Source organism: Lontra canadensis, unplaced genomic scaffold, assembly GCF_010015895.1.
Source record: "Lontra canadensis isolate GAN:19392208 unplaced genomic scaffold, GSC_riverotter_1.0 scaffold14, whole genome shotgun sequence".
Lineage (NCBI taxonomy): Eukaryota > Metazoa > Chordata > Mammalia > Carnivora > Mustelidae > Lontra > Lontra canadensis.
Window position 1 is genome coordinate 2746953 of NW_022631008.1, and position 18947 is coordinate 2765899.

An 18947-nucleotide genomic window follows, 5' to 3' on the forward strand; every position below is an offset into this window, starting at 1 on the left:
CTTTATAACATTGAGGTACATTCCCTCTACTTATAATTTGTCAAGAATTTTTATCAAAAAGGGATGTTAAAATCTGTTGGTGCTTTTTCCGCATCTATTGAGATCATATGATTATTGAGATCATATGATTTTTTTTTTTTAAAGGAGACTCCATGCCCAGTGTGGAGCCCAACAAGGGGCTTGAACTCACAACCCTGAGATCAAGACCTAAGCTAAGATCAAGAGTTGGAGGCTTAATCAACAGAGGCACCCAGGCACACTGAGATCATACAATTTTTATCCTTCATTCTGTAATACCATATATCATATTTACTAATTTGTATATATTGAATCATCCTTATATCCCAGGGATAAATCCAACTTGATTATGGTGTATGATTCTTATAATATATTATGGAATTTGGTTTGCTAATATTTTGTAAAGCATTTTTGCATTTTTGCTCATCAAGGTTATTGGCCTGTAATTTCCTTTTCTAACTTTGGTCTGAGGGTATTACAGGCCTCAAAAATGAGTTTGGAAGTGTTTCCTCCTTTTCAATGTTTTGGAAGATTAGAGAAGGACTGGCATTAATTCTTGTTTAAATGTTGGGTAGAATTCACTTGTGAAGCTATCTGGTCATATTTTTCTTTGTTGGGAGTTTTTGATTCATGTTTCAATTTCCTTACTCATTATGGGTCTGTTCAGATTTTCTATTTCTTCATGGTTCTGTCTCAGTCAGTCCTATGTATCTAGGTATTTAGTCATTTTTCTGGATTATTGATATGGTGGCATATCATCATTCATAGTAGTCTCTTAAGGCCTTTTGAACTTTTATAATATCAGGTGTAATATTTCCTCTTTCATTTATAATTTTGAGTTTTTGCTTTTTTCTTGTTCAGTCTAGCTAAAGGTTTGTCATTTTGTTTTAAAAAAAAACAATTCTTAGTTTCACTGATCTTTTCTATTGTCTATCTAGTTTCTACTGCATTTATTTCTGGTCTAATCTTTATTACTTCTTTCCTTCTGTTAATGTTGGGATTAGTTTGTTCTTTTTCTAGTTCCTTGAGGTATAAAGCTAGCTTGCGTATTTGAGATCTTTCTTCTTAATATAGGCATTTACCACTATAAACTTCCCTCTTAAAGTTGCTTTGCAGCATCTTATAGGTTTTGGTATGTTATTTTTTCATTTTCATCTGTTTCTTTTTTTTATGATTTTATCTCTTTATTGTGGGGGGTAGAGAGAGAGAGAGAGCAAGCGAGCGCACAAGCAGGGGGAACGGCAGGCAGAGGGAGATAGAGAAGTAGTCTTCCCCACAGAACAGGGAGGCTGATGCAGGGCTCGAGTCCAGGACCCCAAAGGCAGATGCTTAACCGACTGAGCCTCTCAGATGATGCCATTTTCATTTGTTTCAAGATACTTTCTTATCTCATTTCAATTTTTTCTTTGACCCATTAGTTGGTTAGGAGTATGTTGTTTAATCTCCACATATTTGTGAATGTTCCAATTTTCCCTTTGTTACTAATTTCTAGTTTCATACCACTGAGATTGGAAATGATACTTCATAGGACTTCAATCTTCTTTAACTTGCTAAGATTTGTTTAGTGCCCTAACTTACAATCTATCCTGGAGAGTGTACCGTATGTGCTTGAGAAAAATGTTCACTCTTCTGTGTTGAGTGGAATGTTCTGTATATGTCAGTTGAACCCTTTCGGAATAAAGTTATCAAGTCCTCTGTTTCCTTATTGATTTTCTGCCTGGATTATCTATCCATTGTTGAAAGTGGCATAAAAAAGTCCTCTACTTTTATTGTGTGGCTATTTCTCCCCTTAGTTCTGTTAATATTTATTTTGTATATTTAGGTGTATGTTTAGAGTGTGTATGTGTGTGTGTGTGTGTGTGTGTGTGTATTTATAATTGTTATATCATCTTGATGGGTTGATCTTTTTATCATTATATAATATAGTGATCTTCTCTGTGTCTTGGATAGTTTTTTGACCAAAAATCTATTTTGTCTGATAAAAGTATAGCCAATATTGCTCTCTTTTGATTATCATTTGCATGGAATATCTTTTTTCTATCCCTTCACTTTACCTATGTGTGTCCTGAAAGTTAAAATGAGTCTCATAGGCAGCATATTATTGGATCTTGTGTTTCTGTTTAAAATATTCGTTGAACCACTCTGTGTCTTTTGATTTAGGGAACTTAATTTATTTACATTTAAAGTAATTACTGATGAGTAAGGACTTATTATTGCCATTTTGTTTACTGTTTTCTGACCATTCTGTACTTCCTCTCTTCCTTTCTTCCTCTCTCAGTCTTCTTTTGTGACTTGTTGATCTTCCTTTGTGGTATGCTTTGATTCCTTTCTCTTTATCTTTTGAGTATCTAGTAGAGGTGTTTCTTTTTGTATGTGTTTATCATGAGTCTTGTATGAAATAGCTTATAGTTTTAACAGTACATTTTAAGCTAAGAACCTCAACTATATACCAAAAGTCCACACTCCTAGTCTTCTTCCCCACCCCTGACATTTTATGTACTGATATCACAACTTTTACATATTGTGTTTATATTAACAAATTATGGTAGCTTTAGTTATTTTGAATTCTTTTAACTTTTATACTAGAGTTAAAAGTGATTTACCTACTACCACCACAGTATTAGAGTATTCTGAATTTGACCTTATACTTACCTTTACTAGTGAGCTTTATTCTTCCATATGTTTTCATGTTGGTACTTAATAGGCTTTTGTTTTAATTTGAAGAACTCCTTTAACATTTCTTATGAGGCATGGCTAGTGGTGATGAACTTCCTTAGCTTTTATTTGTGGAGGAAAGTCTTCATCTTTTCATTTCTGAAGGACAACTTTGGTGGGTACAGTACTCTTGGTTGAAGTTTTTATTTTTCCTTTCCGTGCTTTGAGTGTATCATCCTACTTAGTCATGGCAGGCAAGGTTTCTGCTGAGAAATGTGCTGATAGCCTTATCAGGGTTCTTTTCTATATGACAAATGACTTTACTCTTGCTGTTCTCAAGATTTTCTTTTTGTCTTTGACTTTTGTCAATTTGGTTATACTGTGCCTTCTTTGGATTATCTTGCTTGGGGACTTTTGAATATCACAAATATGAATGTCCATATCCATGTCTATCCATTTGGGAAGTGTTCAGTCATTATTTCTTTAAATAAGCTTTCTGTTCCTCTTTTTCTGTCTTCTCCTTCTGGGATTCCCTTGATGCATATATTCATTCATTTGATAGCAACCACAGGTCCCATGTGCTTTCTTCATTCTTTTCCCATTTTGTTCCCCTAATTAGTATCTTCTAATGATCTATCTTTGAGTTTGCTGATACTTTATTCTGTCTGATTAAGTTTGCTGTTGAAGCTCTCTATTGAGTTTTTCAGTTGAGTCATTATATTCTGCAGCTCTAGATTTCTGTTTAGTTTTTTCTAATGGCCTCTATCTTTCTATTAAACTTCTCATTTTGTTCATGTACTGTTTTCTTGACTATGTTTTGTTGTCTATTTCTGTTCTCTTGCATCTCACTGAGCTTCATTAAGATGACTATGCTGAATTCTTTGTCAGGCAATTTATAGATCTCCATATCTTTGGTGTCAGTTATTAGAGTATTATGAGCTTCCTTTGGTGGTGTCATGTTTGTTTCCATGATTTTTTGTAATCCAAGTAGTCTTATGTTGGTGTCTGTACATTTGAAGAAGTAAGCAGCTCTTCCAGTCTTTAGAGACTCATTTTGGCAGGTAAAGACCTTCACCTGCTCTGCACTAATGACACTGCCCAGAGTATTATAACAGAATCACAACTGAGTGGGGTTGTAGCTGGGTCATGTGGCTACCTGCTGGAAATGCTGTGATACCCACGGTTGGCGGGCCTCTTGCCAGGAGCTTGGATGGGTTTGGGTCTGCCTCATTCCTGGGTGGACCTTCAGGACCTTGGTGAGAAGGGCTAGAACTGAGATAAGAGTCCATTTCAGGGTCTGCCTTTGAGGCCACAGATGGTGGGCTGGTTAGCAAGTGCATGGATAGGTGTGGTTCTTACTGGGTCGCTGGGTAGGCAGGTCTAGTCCTGGACCATAGCTGAATGGAGCTGAGACCAAGTCAGAGGGCTGCTTTAAAGTCCATAGTTAGGACCAAGGTCAGTGGGTTTGCCTCTAGAGTCAGGGACAGGGGAGTCTGTTGCTGGATTCCTGGGCAGGCAGGACTGACTGTTCCCAGACCATGACTGAGAAAGGCTGGAGCTGGGTCATAGGCCATTTCAGAATTCACAGCTAAGACCAAGGTCAGCAGACCTGTTACCTAAGGCAAGGGCAAACATGCTCTTTCTGGGTCCCTTGGTAAATGTTGCTGATGGCAGGACCAAGGCCAAACAGGACTATAAATGCATCCATAGGGGCATGGTGGTATTTCTAGATCTGTAGCTAGGGCCAAGATTGGTGAGTCTCCCATCTGGATGTAGGCCTGCCTTCTCAAAACAACCTTCCTTGATCTTAGGTTCCATTGGGGTTTTACAACCTCCTACCTGGTTCCCAAAGCTCCCCAAAAGGCACTTTGTCCATGAATCGCTGCCAAAATTATTTTTGCTATGGGGAGCTATGATGGGGTACCTCCTATTCTACCACCTTGCTTATGTTGTTCCCTCTGTGTTGTTTCTATAGTTGTATTCGTCATTTTTAAAGTTAAAAAAATTTTATTTTGATATTTTGGTACAATAGGGCAAAGTATTTAAAACCAACTCAGTGTAGCATTGAAAACAATTAACTTATTTTTATATTATTATTTAACTTTCTTTTTAATCAAATGCTTATAAAATTTTAATTTTTTCAAGATCCATGAATAAAAATGGGGATCAAGCACTTAGAAAAGTGATTCTTTTCAGTTAGTTGAGTATGGATCTTTTCTAGCACAAACAAGACTATATACCAGATTTCAACTGCTTGAAGTCAAATACAATATGAATTAAAACCAATTTAGGCATAAAGGAATCCAGGAAGGAGGCTACACCTGAACAAATCAAATTAGAGGTGCTGCCTTTGAATAATCTCGGAAGTTCACAGGAACACCTAAAATCCTCTAATCCTGTAATGCCTGACTCTCTCTAGAGACCAATTGTTAAAAATAATCAGAATTTTAGAATAACAAAGAAAAATACTGCCCTAATTTCAACTCTTAAAATAAAAACTATATGACTACTACAGAGAGAGTGTCGGTCTCTCTCTCAGTATATACTTAAAGCAATAGGTGCCATTCTTAGCATTTTCTCTCCAAGTTTCCAGCAACATTTTGGACAACCAGAAGGTAAGTATAACAATAACAGCCTGAATAAAAACAACTGAATAGAAAAATAGCATGGCTGTCACGTTTCACTCACCTCCCCATGCGGTGGCTCCTCCAGAAGGTGGGGGTGGCGCTGGTGCTGCGGCTGCTGTTGCCCCTCCAGAAGAAAAGTCTGGCTGGAGGTCCAGGAGATCATTAGATGGTTTAGAAGTGCTGAAAGGACAATACAATTTCAAATTCAGATTTTAGAATTTTATAATGTAGAGGTGTTTTTAAATGAAGACTGATGCTGAAAGCATTAAAGATTTTGGATACTTTAAATCCAATAAGAGAATAATATTTTGGAAAGTGTAGCATATGTTCTTCTATCCCAAGGTTTGGCAAACTACTGTGTAAAGGGCCAGAAGCTAAATATTTTGGGTTTGTGGGCTAGATCATCTATCACTATTTGACTCTGCCAGTATAGCATGAAATATGAACAAATGAACATGATTTTGTTCCAATAAAACTTTATTTATAAAAACAGACAGTGGGCTAGTTTCACCCATAGGCCATAGTTTGCCAACTTCTGCTCTCTACACAATAACATAGGTAAACCATTCTTCAAGCACTGGGCCACTCAACAAATAAGCCAGAAATTAAGGGGGAAAACCAAAATTCCTCAAATTAAGGTTTTTTTTTTTAAATAAAATGTTAATTATTTTAATAAATATGTTAATGTCCACTGAGCAGCAGCTGAAGTGCTGGTTAGGAGGACTGTGATAAAAGGAAGCATATTCCAAATATTAAAGGTATTAGAGTAAGAGATTTAGGGGTAATCTTTCCCTTTTCTCTATTTTCTAAAACTTTTGTATGGAAAAAAATTCTTGCTTAAGAATTTATTTATAAAGCAAAGAATACTAAAATGAATAATCACTAATAAACCTTTTTTTTCTAAGTTAAACTATAACATATCAAGTTTGCCTAAAAGAGGACTCACCTAAAATACTTCTGTATTTTTTATTCTCATTCAGATAGGGCTGTGTTTTTCAAAGCTCCTCCATCTACAGAAGTTCCAAGGAGGAGCCTAGAGCTCTGCTATTCAAAGTGTGGTCTTCAAACTAGTAACATCCTGAGACACTGTTAGAAGTACAGAATTTTGGGTTTATTCCTATCTTCTATATAAGAATCTTTATTTTAATATGGCCCCAGGTGTTTCATTCAGGCTTGAAACACTGACCTGCACGTTACCAGACCATGTACCAAGCCACCGGGGTGCCAGATTCCCCATTTTTCTTCATAAATAGCAATTTCAGCTTTTCCTTTCTAAAGGTAAATTAGATCTTAAAAAATCCATTTTTTAAACAATTTCAAACCACCTGAAACAGCTTAGTTTTGATTTCCTTTTCATAAACACAACAATCTAAGAGCCAGGATAGGGAAACATATGATTAAGACCTGAATCAAAGCTTTTAGAAGAAGCAATTTATCTTAGTATAGAGGCAAAAAGGACTTGGTTTATCAAATTTGTGATTACAAAAAGCAGAATTAAGCAAGTAAGGGTAACACACATAGTTAATATGGGTACACGACATGGATTTATTGCTCAGTTCAAAATTCAGGTCTCCAAATATAGGGCATTCATAATCAGTCACAGAAACATCCTCTGTGTATGTATCTGTGACTCTCAAGACAAAAGAACCAAACAAAAGGCGACCTAAAATTATTATCTGAGGAAACCACTTTGAGTTGGGGTTTCATCTGAGGCAGCCCTGAGATTTTACCCAACACACAGTGTCTCCACTTTCTCACGACTCTTCTGGCCTTTAGGTGCTATAAAAGCTGATTAGGAAGATCCCCATGTTCCCTTCCTATCACCAGTGTCAAGAGTTCCTCATAGGCACCAGCTAACGGGCCTAGAGCTGCAAAGTTTTTTTTTGTTTGTTTGTTTTTCTTAAAGTGCCTTAAGACACTCTTTGAATTTCACACAAGAAGCTAAATTCTGAAATCATTTTCCACATCTTCACAACTTCAGAAGACTCTGAAGTGTGTGTACCATTCTTCTACCTCCTTTCCTAAATGTGGGAGCAAGAAGATCATTTCTACAGCTTAGGTCTTTCTGATGCTTTGAGAATACAGGCCTAGGGAACTATAGAAAATGTGAACCTAAATATAGCCCAAACTAGCATATGCTATTAGGACTAGCTTTCATTTTGTGAGAACATCTGGGTTCAGTACATAAAAAATAAAACAAAAGGCTAATCAAAATACTAATAAACAGCTCAGTGCATACTCATTAACTAACCTGACAGGGACAGCCGCAGACGCAGTTGCAAATAAATCAACAGGTGGGGATGTATCAATAGTTTTAGCTGGTGTAGAATTAGGAGACGTAACAGTTGTGGCTGGAGAAGACTGAAAGTGAAGATGCACAACACACTCTAGTCAAACGCGAATCTAAAGGACACAGCAACAGGACCGCCACTTTGCAGACCTCTGACATTTGCAGCCATTTTTTGGTAACTCCTTGTGGGAGGAAAAAAACTCAAGAAAATTTGAAATGGAGAACTATAATAAATAATCAATATTGGACAACACAGTTTTCAAATTTTAAAAGTTAAATGCAAGTTATATAAATTTATGTTTAAAATATTTGGCTTAACATTGCAATGACTTCCACTTATGTAGTTTACATCAAGGCTAACTGGTATTTCCTAAACATAAAATTAGCAGGAAAGATCTTATAAGCTGCTAAAAATGAAGACAATTATCAATCAGAATAACCACTATAAAACCAAGGCCAGTCTTTTTCCTTTGCATCCTAACCAGAATTCACATAACATCTTCTCAAGTGTCTTTAAGTTCTGGAAATCAAACTTTCGAAATAGTTCACAGATGGCAGAGAACAATTTATAAATAAGACTCAGGTTACTGACAGTTTAAGGGTATCATGACTATATTCTATCACTAATATGACATAGATAAAATTTAAAAAGTGAAATAAAATCTAACATTTATTGTCCTGTACTGGTTTATTTTTTAAAAGAGAACTTAATAGTCAGTTAATATATTAAAAATTAAGATTTTTGTTGAGGTAACTATTCTAATTCCATTTCCCTTTATGTGGTATATTTAATTCTCCATGTATTTACAAGAGAAAGATTAAAGGGGCATCTCAAACTAGTCCACTGATACTTACTGTGAATGAAAATGTGATAAACAGCAAGAAAACATGAAGACTAAGACCAACAAAAGGCTATCAGATACTGCTATAAAGAGATACCTAGGGGCGCCTGGGTGGCTCAGTGGGTTAAAGCCTCTGCCTTCAGCTCAGGTCATGATCCCAGGATCCTGGGATCGAGCCGCGCATCGGGCTCTCTGCTCAGCAGGAAGCCTGCTTCCTCCTCTCTCTCTGTCTGCCTCTCTGCCTACTTGTGATCTTTGTCTGTCAAATAAATAAATAAAATCTTAAAAAAAAAAAAAAGAGACACCTAATTTCAAAGAGACCAAACTTAAAGTTTCAAAAAGTATAAATTAAGAAAAAGGACTGAGGAGATTATAGTGAGGGGTTTTCAGACTTAAGTAGTATTTGTCTAGTATCTCCTTGTCCGAGAACCAAGAAGTCAAAATTCAATAGATGTACAAATGTTAAGCATTTAGCAACTCATAAGCAGTATGGATACTGCTGCTCAGAAAATGTCTACTCAAGCCTTTCTCTTTACCAAAAATTCCAAATTTTTGAATGGAATATGAAAGATCATCTAGGGAATAGAAAGGACCAAACAAATTTAATTTGTATGTTCTCCACTGTGTACACTGACAACTCTTCTAAAAGAAATCTGTGGGTTTTTTCAAACCAATACATGTAAATAAGCTTAGAAAGTAATGTTTATGAAGATACCACTGAGAACTTAAAACCAATAATGAAGTTACCAACATAAATGTAAAATGAAGGTCTTCAAAGGCTCACTAAAAACTGCTCTGTAACAATAAGCCCTGAAGAAATGAGAGAGCTAGGAAAGAGAACCAGAAGAATCCTGTTATTACAAAAAGAAAATGTCAATAAAATTCGATTTGGCCAAAATGTAGAAACAGACCATCCCCAATGATGCCATTAATTTTTACCACACTTTATTCTGCATCGTACATTGGAATTTTTCATGTAGACATAATGACTTTAAACCCAGTTTTACATTAGAATCATCAGGGAGGTTTTTGTTGGCTTGAGCTGCTAGAGGGAATCTTAGGCAGCCAGCCAGATACTGACACAGTACAGGGTATCTGGGAACCACCAGAGCCGTCATAATGACATCCTTCATGTCTGTAATAACAGCAAACACAGAATGGAAATTTATCATAGAGGAAAGAGCACATTTATTACATTTTTTGTCTGAAAAATACGATGGCAAGTGTGAGCTACAGATCTAGGGAAATAAGTACTATTGTCACTGATAACCATAATCCAATCCTGTCCTTTAGTATGATTAAAAAAAGGGGGAGGAGAAAGAGTTATTAAAATTATGACAGTGGAGTGTCTAAAAGGCAAGCTTGCAGAAAGACACTCAACCACAACTGACTTCTTTATCATTCAAACACATATAAAATTATGTGTTCTATCTCACAGGGCTGGGATTTAGAATATGTATGTTCTTTGTAACTAGTTTGTTTTCAGTTGTAATATAAATGTATGAAAATTTCTCCTACTTAAAAAAAAAACTTAGTCTAAATAGAGGACTATGAAGACATTGTTATACTAGACTAGATAGAGAAACTAATATAAAGTAGAATACACAAGATTTACCTTTCCGTTCCTCAAATAATTAAAAATAAAATTACCATAAGACCCAGAAATTTCACTTTTGAGTAGATACCTGAAAAACTGAACGCAGGAACTCAAACAGGTATTTATATACCAATGTTCACACAACAGCATTATTTACAACAGCCAAAAGGTGAAGACAACCCAAGTGGCCAACTGACGGATGGAAGAAGTAAATGTATGTATACATACAATGGAATGTTTTTCTTTTAAAGATTTTATCTATTTATTTGAGACTGAGAGAGAGAGAGAGGGAGAGAGAGAGATGGGGAGGAGCAAAGTGAGAGGGAGCAGTAGACTCCCTGCTGAGCAAGGAGCCTAGTGTGGGACTCGATCCCAGGACCCTGGAATCATGAGTTGCACCAAAGGCAGACGCTTAACTGACTGAGCCACCCACGCACCCCCATACAATGGAGTATTATTCAGACTTAAAAAGGAAGGAAATTCTGACATATGCTACAGCAAAAATAAATCCCCCAAGATATTACATTAAGTAAAATAAGCCAGTCAAAAAAGGCCAGACACTGTATGATTCCACTTATTTGAGGTAACTAGAGTAGTCAAATTCATGGAGTCATAAAGTAGAATGGTGGTTGCCTGGGGCTGAGGAGAAGCATGTGGAATTAGTGTTGAAAGGGTGCAGAGTTCCAGTTTTGATGACAAAGTTCCGGAAATGGACAATAGTGATGGTTGTACAACAAAATGAATGTATGTAATGCCACTGAACTGTACACTCAAAAATTCCTAAAATGGTCAAAACAAAACAAACAGCCAACTTACCTTACTTAACGGAGAGGGAGCACCAGATCTAAAAGGCAAACAAGAAAAATCAAAACCGAATATACATGGATACATTTGTAGAAGCATTTAAGTTTGATATCACCTGGACAAGTATTAACTGGTTTACACACAGATGTTTTAGCAATGGATAAACTATTTTTTAAAAAAAATAATTTATCCTTCACTCAATTATGACATCCTTTTTCAATGTTTTCCATTCACTTAATAGATTTCTAGTTACTATAAGTTCTTAAAACCAAGTTTTTTTCTCTATTTCTAGTAACTCAATTTTTTGAGTTGATCATTATTGCCTACATCCAACAAAAATTAGAATTCCAAAAATGTTGTCCAGACTTGGGGAAAATAAAGCTTTACAGAATTAAAAAAAAAAGAAACCCTCTGGTTCATTACTTTTAAAAGTTAGAAAAGTCATTAAGGTACACTGTGATTCATTTAATCATAATTGTGATGCATTAAAAGAACACCGGAATTTTAAAAATCCTTATGAGCCGTGTGCCTGAAATGTATCTCAACTTCCACATGTATACTCCTGGTTTGTTTTCTTCATGGCTGCAATGAAAGCTATTATGGAAAATATTCCCATTATCCTGTTAGAACTGGTGAGAGCTTGAAAAAGAACAGTAACCTCAATGCTTGTTTCTAAGGGATTGAGGAAAAATTAGAAAGGAGTAAATTTTTTTTTTTAGTGAGATTATTGTTAGCACTGACCTGTACATCATTTCTAGCAAAGGGTTTCAGAAACGACTACCTAAACAGCTTACGTTTTACCAACCCAGGTTGGTGAAAAATAAATTAATGACAAAATAAAATAAAGAAAAAATATTTTGATAGGAAGCCTACTGTCAGAGTCTTAGAGCATAGCGGGGATGGCTTTCTACTCATCTACAGAGAAAAAACACAAGAAGCACTAGCCAAAAAAATTAGCAGAGATTTAGTAACTGACATTTTGTACAATATCATGAATTTTTGTTTTATTGAGTGTAGCAAAACAGATTTAATAATATACTTCACATTAATACTTTTTATGTTCAACCTTATTTGCAAATACCTGCTATTAAAAATTATCATCCTCAAACCTAAGTACAAATATCATAACTGACACAAAATCGTTTGCCAAGCTCCTATATGAGCACCTTTACTAAATGACACTTGTAGTTACCCCGTGGACTAAGCAAATAAATGAAAATCTGTCTCTGTCCAATCATCATCCCTCTTACCACATTGTATCTTATTTCTCTGTTTAGTTATCTGTCTTTTCCACTACAGGGTAAATTCTTTGAAGAAAGGGAATCCAGTCCTTTACACAGTACCTGGCATTTTGTAGGCACTGGTATTTCTGTATTATTTGAATTTTATTTGAATTTTAGAATAAGAATGCATGACTCTTTGTATAAAAAATAAATGAACCAAAAGTCTTAAAAATTATTTTATGTGAAACTAAACTGTCAGGATGAAAGACCTCTGTTCCTATGGCCCACATCTAGACTTCGCCATGATTTCATCTAAGCGGTCAGAACCAAAGATATGTACTCCCTATGGGGCCATAGCCTTAAAAAGCATCATTAATCACTGATTGAAATCTGAAGGCTCGAGGCTCACAGAAGTAAATAGTTTGCTCAAGACTTAGCATTCTTTAATGGTGGATTTAGGACTCTAGTCTGAGTCTGTATTGATGCCCAGAGCCTGTGCTCGTTTCACATTCCAGCCTGTCCTGATACGAATTCAGATGGGCGTGGCACGTGTGTTCCTCTCTTCCTTTTACCTCTTTCTTCATTGATTTACCACCCTACTACCCTACCATGGGTCATTCACCCTTTATAAGAAATGCTACAATATTTATATATATAGATAATGACACTTAGTAAAAATTAATACTTATTTTAATGATTTCAACAAGAGATACTGAACTGAGCTGGGAAGAATAAAGCACGAATATAATTTTAAAAGAGAATGAATGACCCATGTAGTCTTATTCCAAATTCTGTGAAATGCTACAAATAAATCTGCAGGTTTTTATGATGAACATAGAAAATGCCAAGGTTTATTTCCAGGATGTTAACAGTAAGTCATCAAAAGAGGGAATTTTTTATTTCTTATCCACATCAATAATCTCTACATAATTTTGGCTATAAATGCTAGCCAGAAGACAAACAAAAAGACAAAACACAGATGTGAAAAACCTATCTATGTCATCCAAATAATTTTAATTACAATCGACTTATAAGGTTTCCTGCACCCTCAGCACTTAGTAAACCCACATGTAAAATGAAATCAATTTCTCTTTTGTTCTATGGAATCACAGAAACACACAGTATACAAATATATCACACAGTACTTGCATAAAACTTCAAAATAAAAGCCATTAAATGTAAAGAGTATGCATATTTTTATACCAGACATTTGAAAACACTTCATTGTCTCAGAGATTAGAATCACTTTATACTGCTTCTTAAAGACAAACAACTTTAATTTTCTTTGTAACATTGTCTTTGGCACTTCTGCCATATGCCATGGGAACATCTTCTGTTTACTAATCAAATAAAAAAACCTTTTTTCAAAAATCTAAGAAGAATGGACGTACGCCTAAGTGAGATTGTTAGTCTTGATTTGAGAAGACCAAAATAAAGTAAAACCATTTATGCCAGTCACCTTGCAAGACAAAAAAGTATGATGAAAAAACACAGATGTGTAAAAAATGGACAGGAATCAGTTTTAAATGTTCTAAATACCAAATGTGAAGTCTTAAGAGTGCTTTTTGCATTTTTAGTAATAACCAAATGCAAAAAGTCACTCAATGTAGTACTCACCCTTCACTTAAGTTCCCAGGTAAGCACAAACATACAAAGAAGAACACAGTTAACTACTATATATAGTTCATTTATTTTAAAAATAGGGAATAAGCAAAAGACAAGTTCGTATGTGGTCTCAGCCAATTCAGAAAAGAAAAATGACAAGCATAAAATTTTAAAGGAGAGAGAAACATTATGATCAAAGGTAATTCAAAACAAGATCACTGGATTTCTATTTCCCTACCCTTAGAAATGTAACTACGTGTGCAAAGCTGTTTTCCAAAGATAGCTTCCACCAGCCACAAGGGGGCGAATGCAGACTTGAAATTAGGGCTCATGAAATTCACCCCGGAAGGTGGCTTTTTCTGGTGACCACAGTACTGGCAGATGTACCACAGGGAAACTGCAGGGTGCGGGGGACTCCGAAGGGACAAGAATACAGAAAAGCTGACTCTTCACCAAGCATTCTGCATTGCCTTGCCAAGGGAGAGGCTTTAAGTCCTGAGGATATACATCTTTCCTTCAAGAAAGATCCTTCCACCACAGGAGCAGGGACATTTCTTAGGCTTCCTGGCTCCTTTTGCTTAAATCCTACACAACTCCTTTGGCTTCTTAGTTACTCCAATACTGAGTAGCCCCAGCAATCCCTGGAAGTGGGCATCTTAATGCACTCACTCCCGTGTCTCTTAATGCACTCTCATGTCTTTTTAGTTGGCATCAATCTGTCTATAAAAGTCTGACCATCCATGGCCACAATGAAGGAAGGGTAGACCTTGTACTTGCACTGTGGTAACAATCTTAACAGAGCCCCTGGGAGGTCCTGTCATGCATCATACCAAACAGTTCCACCATAACTGCCCGAGAGTTTCCTACAGCGTTGTCCGTCGTTGAAAATTTAAAACAATCAATAATTTTTATACTAACTTGGAAAAGAAGACAGAAATGACACTTAGCTAATGAAACAACAAGAAATAAGTAACATCAGGACATGAATAGATTCTGGGCAAATGCTGAGAGAGAAGAAAAATGAAAATAAAAATGCAACATGAATTTTGATGGCTGTTATCACAGGCAAAATAGAGCATCAGCATACAGCCCTGCAATGATCAGTTCATAGGTTGTTTCTGTTAACTTCTGCTGTCAACGGAAATGAAACAAGCATAAAGCTGCGACCAAAAGACAGATTTCAAACTGACTCTGTAGGGACAGTTACAGGTGAAGATAATGAAATATAAAATTGTCCTCAAACTTCAGAATCAGAAAATCTATCTAAACCACATATGTGAGGGAAAAATGTCCACAATACATGCAGTGCATGATTAAGGAAGGCTTAATGAGATAGCCCTCCCAGGATGGGTAAGATTTACACACACACAGACAAGGAGGGTAAGCATCCAAGACTAGCAGATTTATAATCTTTGAGCAAGGCACAAAGACTGGAAAGCACTGGGTCCTATGAAGAGACAAGTCTGATACTTGCCAGAGAGAAGAAAAGAAATGGAGCCTGCACATTTTTGCATGCAATGAGGAAAAATAGTAAAAAGATGTATGTGCCCAAGCGCAAAGGTATGCAAATCCAATAAAACTGCACTTATTGCTGATTGATTGATATTCACTATATAAAAAAGATCCTGAGCAAAATACCAGCAGCATGCCATGCTGAATGTTTCAAGTGGGGAGTGTCTAAAATGCAGAAAACTCTATTTGCGGGCTTGGCTTTTTTCACAACAGGGTCCGTAATGTAACAGAATGTTCAAGGCTACCTGTGAAACTGTGCTTGTTTTACTCATGCCCAATGATAACAGCCTCAATTTTTAACATGAACAACTCTTTTTCGGCATATTGTCAATCCCCTGTAATGGAAAGTATATACATCAGGAAGTTCAGGGAACCTAAGTACAAACTACTAACGTGCTGCATTAGCCTGCAGACAGATTGCCTCTACATGGGGTCACACTGTCCTAGGTTAATCAGACGGGATTTTTGAGGGAACCTGGAAGAATTACAATAAAGCATACCCTAAAACTGTAGGAGTAAAAGTGGTACCATGATACATCTCATTCTTACAAAGAACGACTACAGCATTTTTTTCATCTTATTTAGAATTATACAACTAATGCGTACTTGTTTCCGGGTTTCTTTCCTTCTAATGTATTTAGATGCTGTTCAAGGGTCTCCATAAGACTGCTGGGAGCCTACAATAAGAAAGTAAAAATAAATGTCTGCATTGCTTTCTTTCAAAGTAAGTACACTGGAACATCACTGTAACTTTGCATGGTGGAGTTCTGTGGGTGGACCCCACTACAGATGTGAGTTGATTGCATTCCAGGTTGTGCTGGCACTTAAATATTTAAATCCCATGGAATCTCAGACAGGCCCGTCTTACATGCAGTTAACTCTACTGCACAGCCAGTGGTGCTACAGCGTGGTTTCAGTGTACAGATTACATTGGATAGACTTTTTCTGTGACATTACTTATATGCAGTAAACTCAAATCGAGTCCACTGTATGTTTCCACAAGACCACATGATAAAGGAAAAAGGAATGGGTATTTGTATCCAAGTAAAAAAATACAAGTGCCTAAATACAAACTTACAGAAGTCTGAAAGTACAGTAAAATCTCACTTATCTACACTTGACTTAAATGTTAGGAAAAATTGTTACTATAGTAAATAAAAGTTGGGGGCGGTGTAAATGATAGTTGTGGAGAAAAGGATATATCTTTGATAGTCAACAAGATTTTCTTATTACTGAGCTATTTGATTTATATACATAATAAAGTAAATACTTCAGCAAATGTGGTAATGTTAAACTACTGTGTATTAGAAGATTTAATGTAGTTCAACTCTTTTACTAAAAGGTACCTGAATGTTTGTTCTTATATTAACATTTCAGGCAATACAAAGCGATGGCATTTTACTGCATATTAGAAAGAGAAATAATAAGTTCATACATATATTCCATCCCCACTATTCCTCAAGCATTAGAAACTTAATGTTATCTTTAAAGAATTTTAACCTAAATTAGACGTTAACAGCAGTGTAAGCATTCAGAGAACAGTACTCCATGAATGAAAATATTTAAGCACACTTATAGACACATTTAATTCTAATAATTATCCTTCAAATTAATATGAAATTAATTTTGAAGACCTTTATGCTAATAGCTAAAATAGCTCACAGAATTCAAGGAAATTCATATAACTGTACATTTTACATGGTACCTATAATGACAAAATCAAGTAGAATTTGAAAATTCTTATTAAGAATTTTTAATTTTAAAAGTTCAGGATATTTAGTTAGGATATTCACTATTAGATTCATGAACCATCTTAACAATTATGTGATTATTATATATGTAATTATATATTATAAATTATTAAGTGAACAAATTTTTTTTATTATCTTATTTTTTTTAATTTTTAATTTATTTTTTAATAAACATATAATGTATTTTTATCCCCAGGGGTACAGGTCTGTGAATCACCAGGTTTACACACTTCACAGCACTCACCATAGCACATACCCTCCCCAATTAAGTGAAAAAAAATTTTAACTTGCTAAAAGTGATGGACGTAGGGTAGAAAGAATCAGCCTTATGAGAATTATCTAAAACGTTATGGCCTATAGAGTAGAAAAAGTAATGATTATGGGGGATATAAAAAATTTAGAAAGTTATACAAATTAGAATTTAAAAAATGTAACTCAGGTTTTCACCTGAGTTATATTCACTTTCTAAAAATAGACTTACTCAACACAGTCCAATAAACTGCAACTAAGAGTATACCTCTAAGTTATAAAAAAATAAAATTTTAAGAGATAAGGAAAATTTTGCTCGATAGAACAAATAATACAATATAAAGATGTATTCATTGAATAAATGGAATATACACTGTATTCTTAAAAGCAAGAAAACAGAAAAGGCTGCACATTTTTTTAGGTGAATTAATTCCCAATAACCTCAAAATTATGCTAATTATCATAATAATAATAATAATTACTATAATTGTCATAGTAATGGAACTTAGGAAGCCTGGACATATAACTTCAAAATGTTCCTATATCTTTTTTTTTTTTTTTCCACTGGGATCATAGTGAAAGAAAATATATCAAGCCACAGAACCTCTCTCTGGTTACAGGACACAGGTCCTCTAAATGTTAAATGCAATGTAAAGAAAATGTGATTCTGTGTTAATACTGTTTAAAAGGATAAATGCTACTTAAAGTCACAAAACACAACAATTTGAGATAACAAAAAAAAGAGGTGGTGTTTTCTCTTATAAACTTCCTTAGTTATCTTAACAAATAAACCCAAAACCAGAAAGGCAGTTTGCAATTTCATTCTTTTTGCAAGGTTTCTTAATAATTTGTGGGTGAAAAGTTTAAAATAAAGTAGCAGTCACAAAAATTAACAATTGTTGAAAAAAATCTTACCACGAGCACAGATTACAAAACTGACTTTCATCTTTAAGGGGAGTTATTTTGTGATAAATTGCACATAAAATTAAGTTTGGAGCATTTTATCTTAAAGATTTAAAAATGTTTCATCAGGGCGCCTGGGTGGCTCAGTGGGTTAAAGCCTCTGCCTTCCGCTCAGGTCATGATCCCAGGGTCCTGGGATAGAGCCCCACGTTGGGCTCTCTGCTCGGCAGGGAGCCTGCTTCCTCCTCTCTCTCTGCCTGCCTCTCTGCCTACTTATGATCTTTGTCTGTCAAATAAATAAATAAAATCTTGAAAAAAATGCTTCATCATTTATATTTCTTATATGGACATGTGAAATCTAATAGAAATAAATTCCTTAAATGCTTTGGAGGGGGGGAAACCCTATTTTGATGGTAATGAGCACAAACGTAGGAATACTGGCTGCCTCCTAACTCTATAGCACTGAGTCTATCTTGGCATATAGTAGACAAATAAGCAAAAATTGTTTCAAATTTCCAATGAGCAAAACTTTAAGAATGTCCCTGCTGTTATAAAAGGAACTTAAAGGAACAAACTATAATTAGCAGGGTCTTTAGTTGCTTATTTTAAAAAATACCCAAGTCAATAGACCAGTTGGATGGAAAACCAACCCAAGGATCAAGAGTCATTCTGTGGAAGCTAACAGGTAAATGATTCATCAGTGGTACAGGTTTTTTTTAAAAAACGCTTTTCTTTACCTGTAGTTTTCAGATCAACCAGAATTCCTAACATCAAAACCTAAGATGTTTTCCATAAAAGGATGTATTTTAAATTGAATGTGTGCATGCACATACACTCGCGTGCACGCGCACACACACACACACACACACAC

At 35.4% G+C, this 18947-nt stretch overlaps 1 protein-coding gene across 10 annotated transcripts in view; it reads right to left on the reverse strand.

The window, feature by feature from the left end:
* The window catches only part of SNAP91 (synaptosome associated protein 91), a 143466-nt gene that overhangs the window by 53307 nt on the left and 71212 nt on the right, over positions 1-18947 (reverse strand). For all 10 annotated transcript variants that reach the window (XM_032858041.1, XM_032858040.1, XM_032858039.1 and 7 more), the window contains 5 exons: positions 15780-15850; positions 13674-13679; positions 10846-10873; positions 7552-7661; positions 5362-5480 (listed from right to left, as the gene is read on the reverse strand). In XM_032858041.1, the coding sequence (XP_032713932.1) occupies positions 5362-5480; positions 7552-7661; positions 10846-10873; positions 13674-13679; positions 15780-15850 (334 nt within the window). The remainder of the gene's footprint in view (positions 1-5361; positions 5481-7551; positions 7662-10845; positions 10874-13673; positions 13680-15779; positions 15851-18947) is intronic.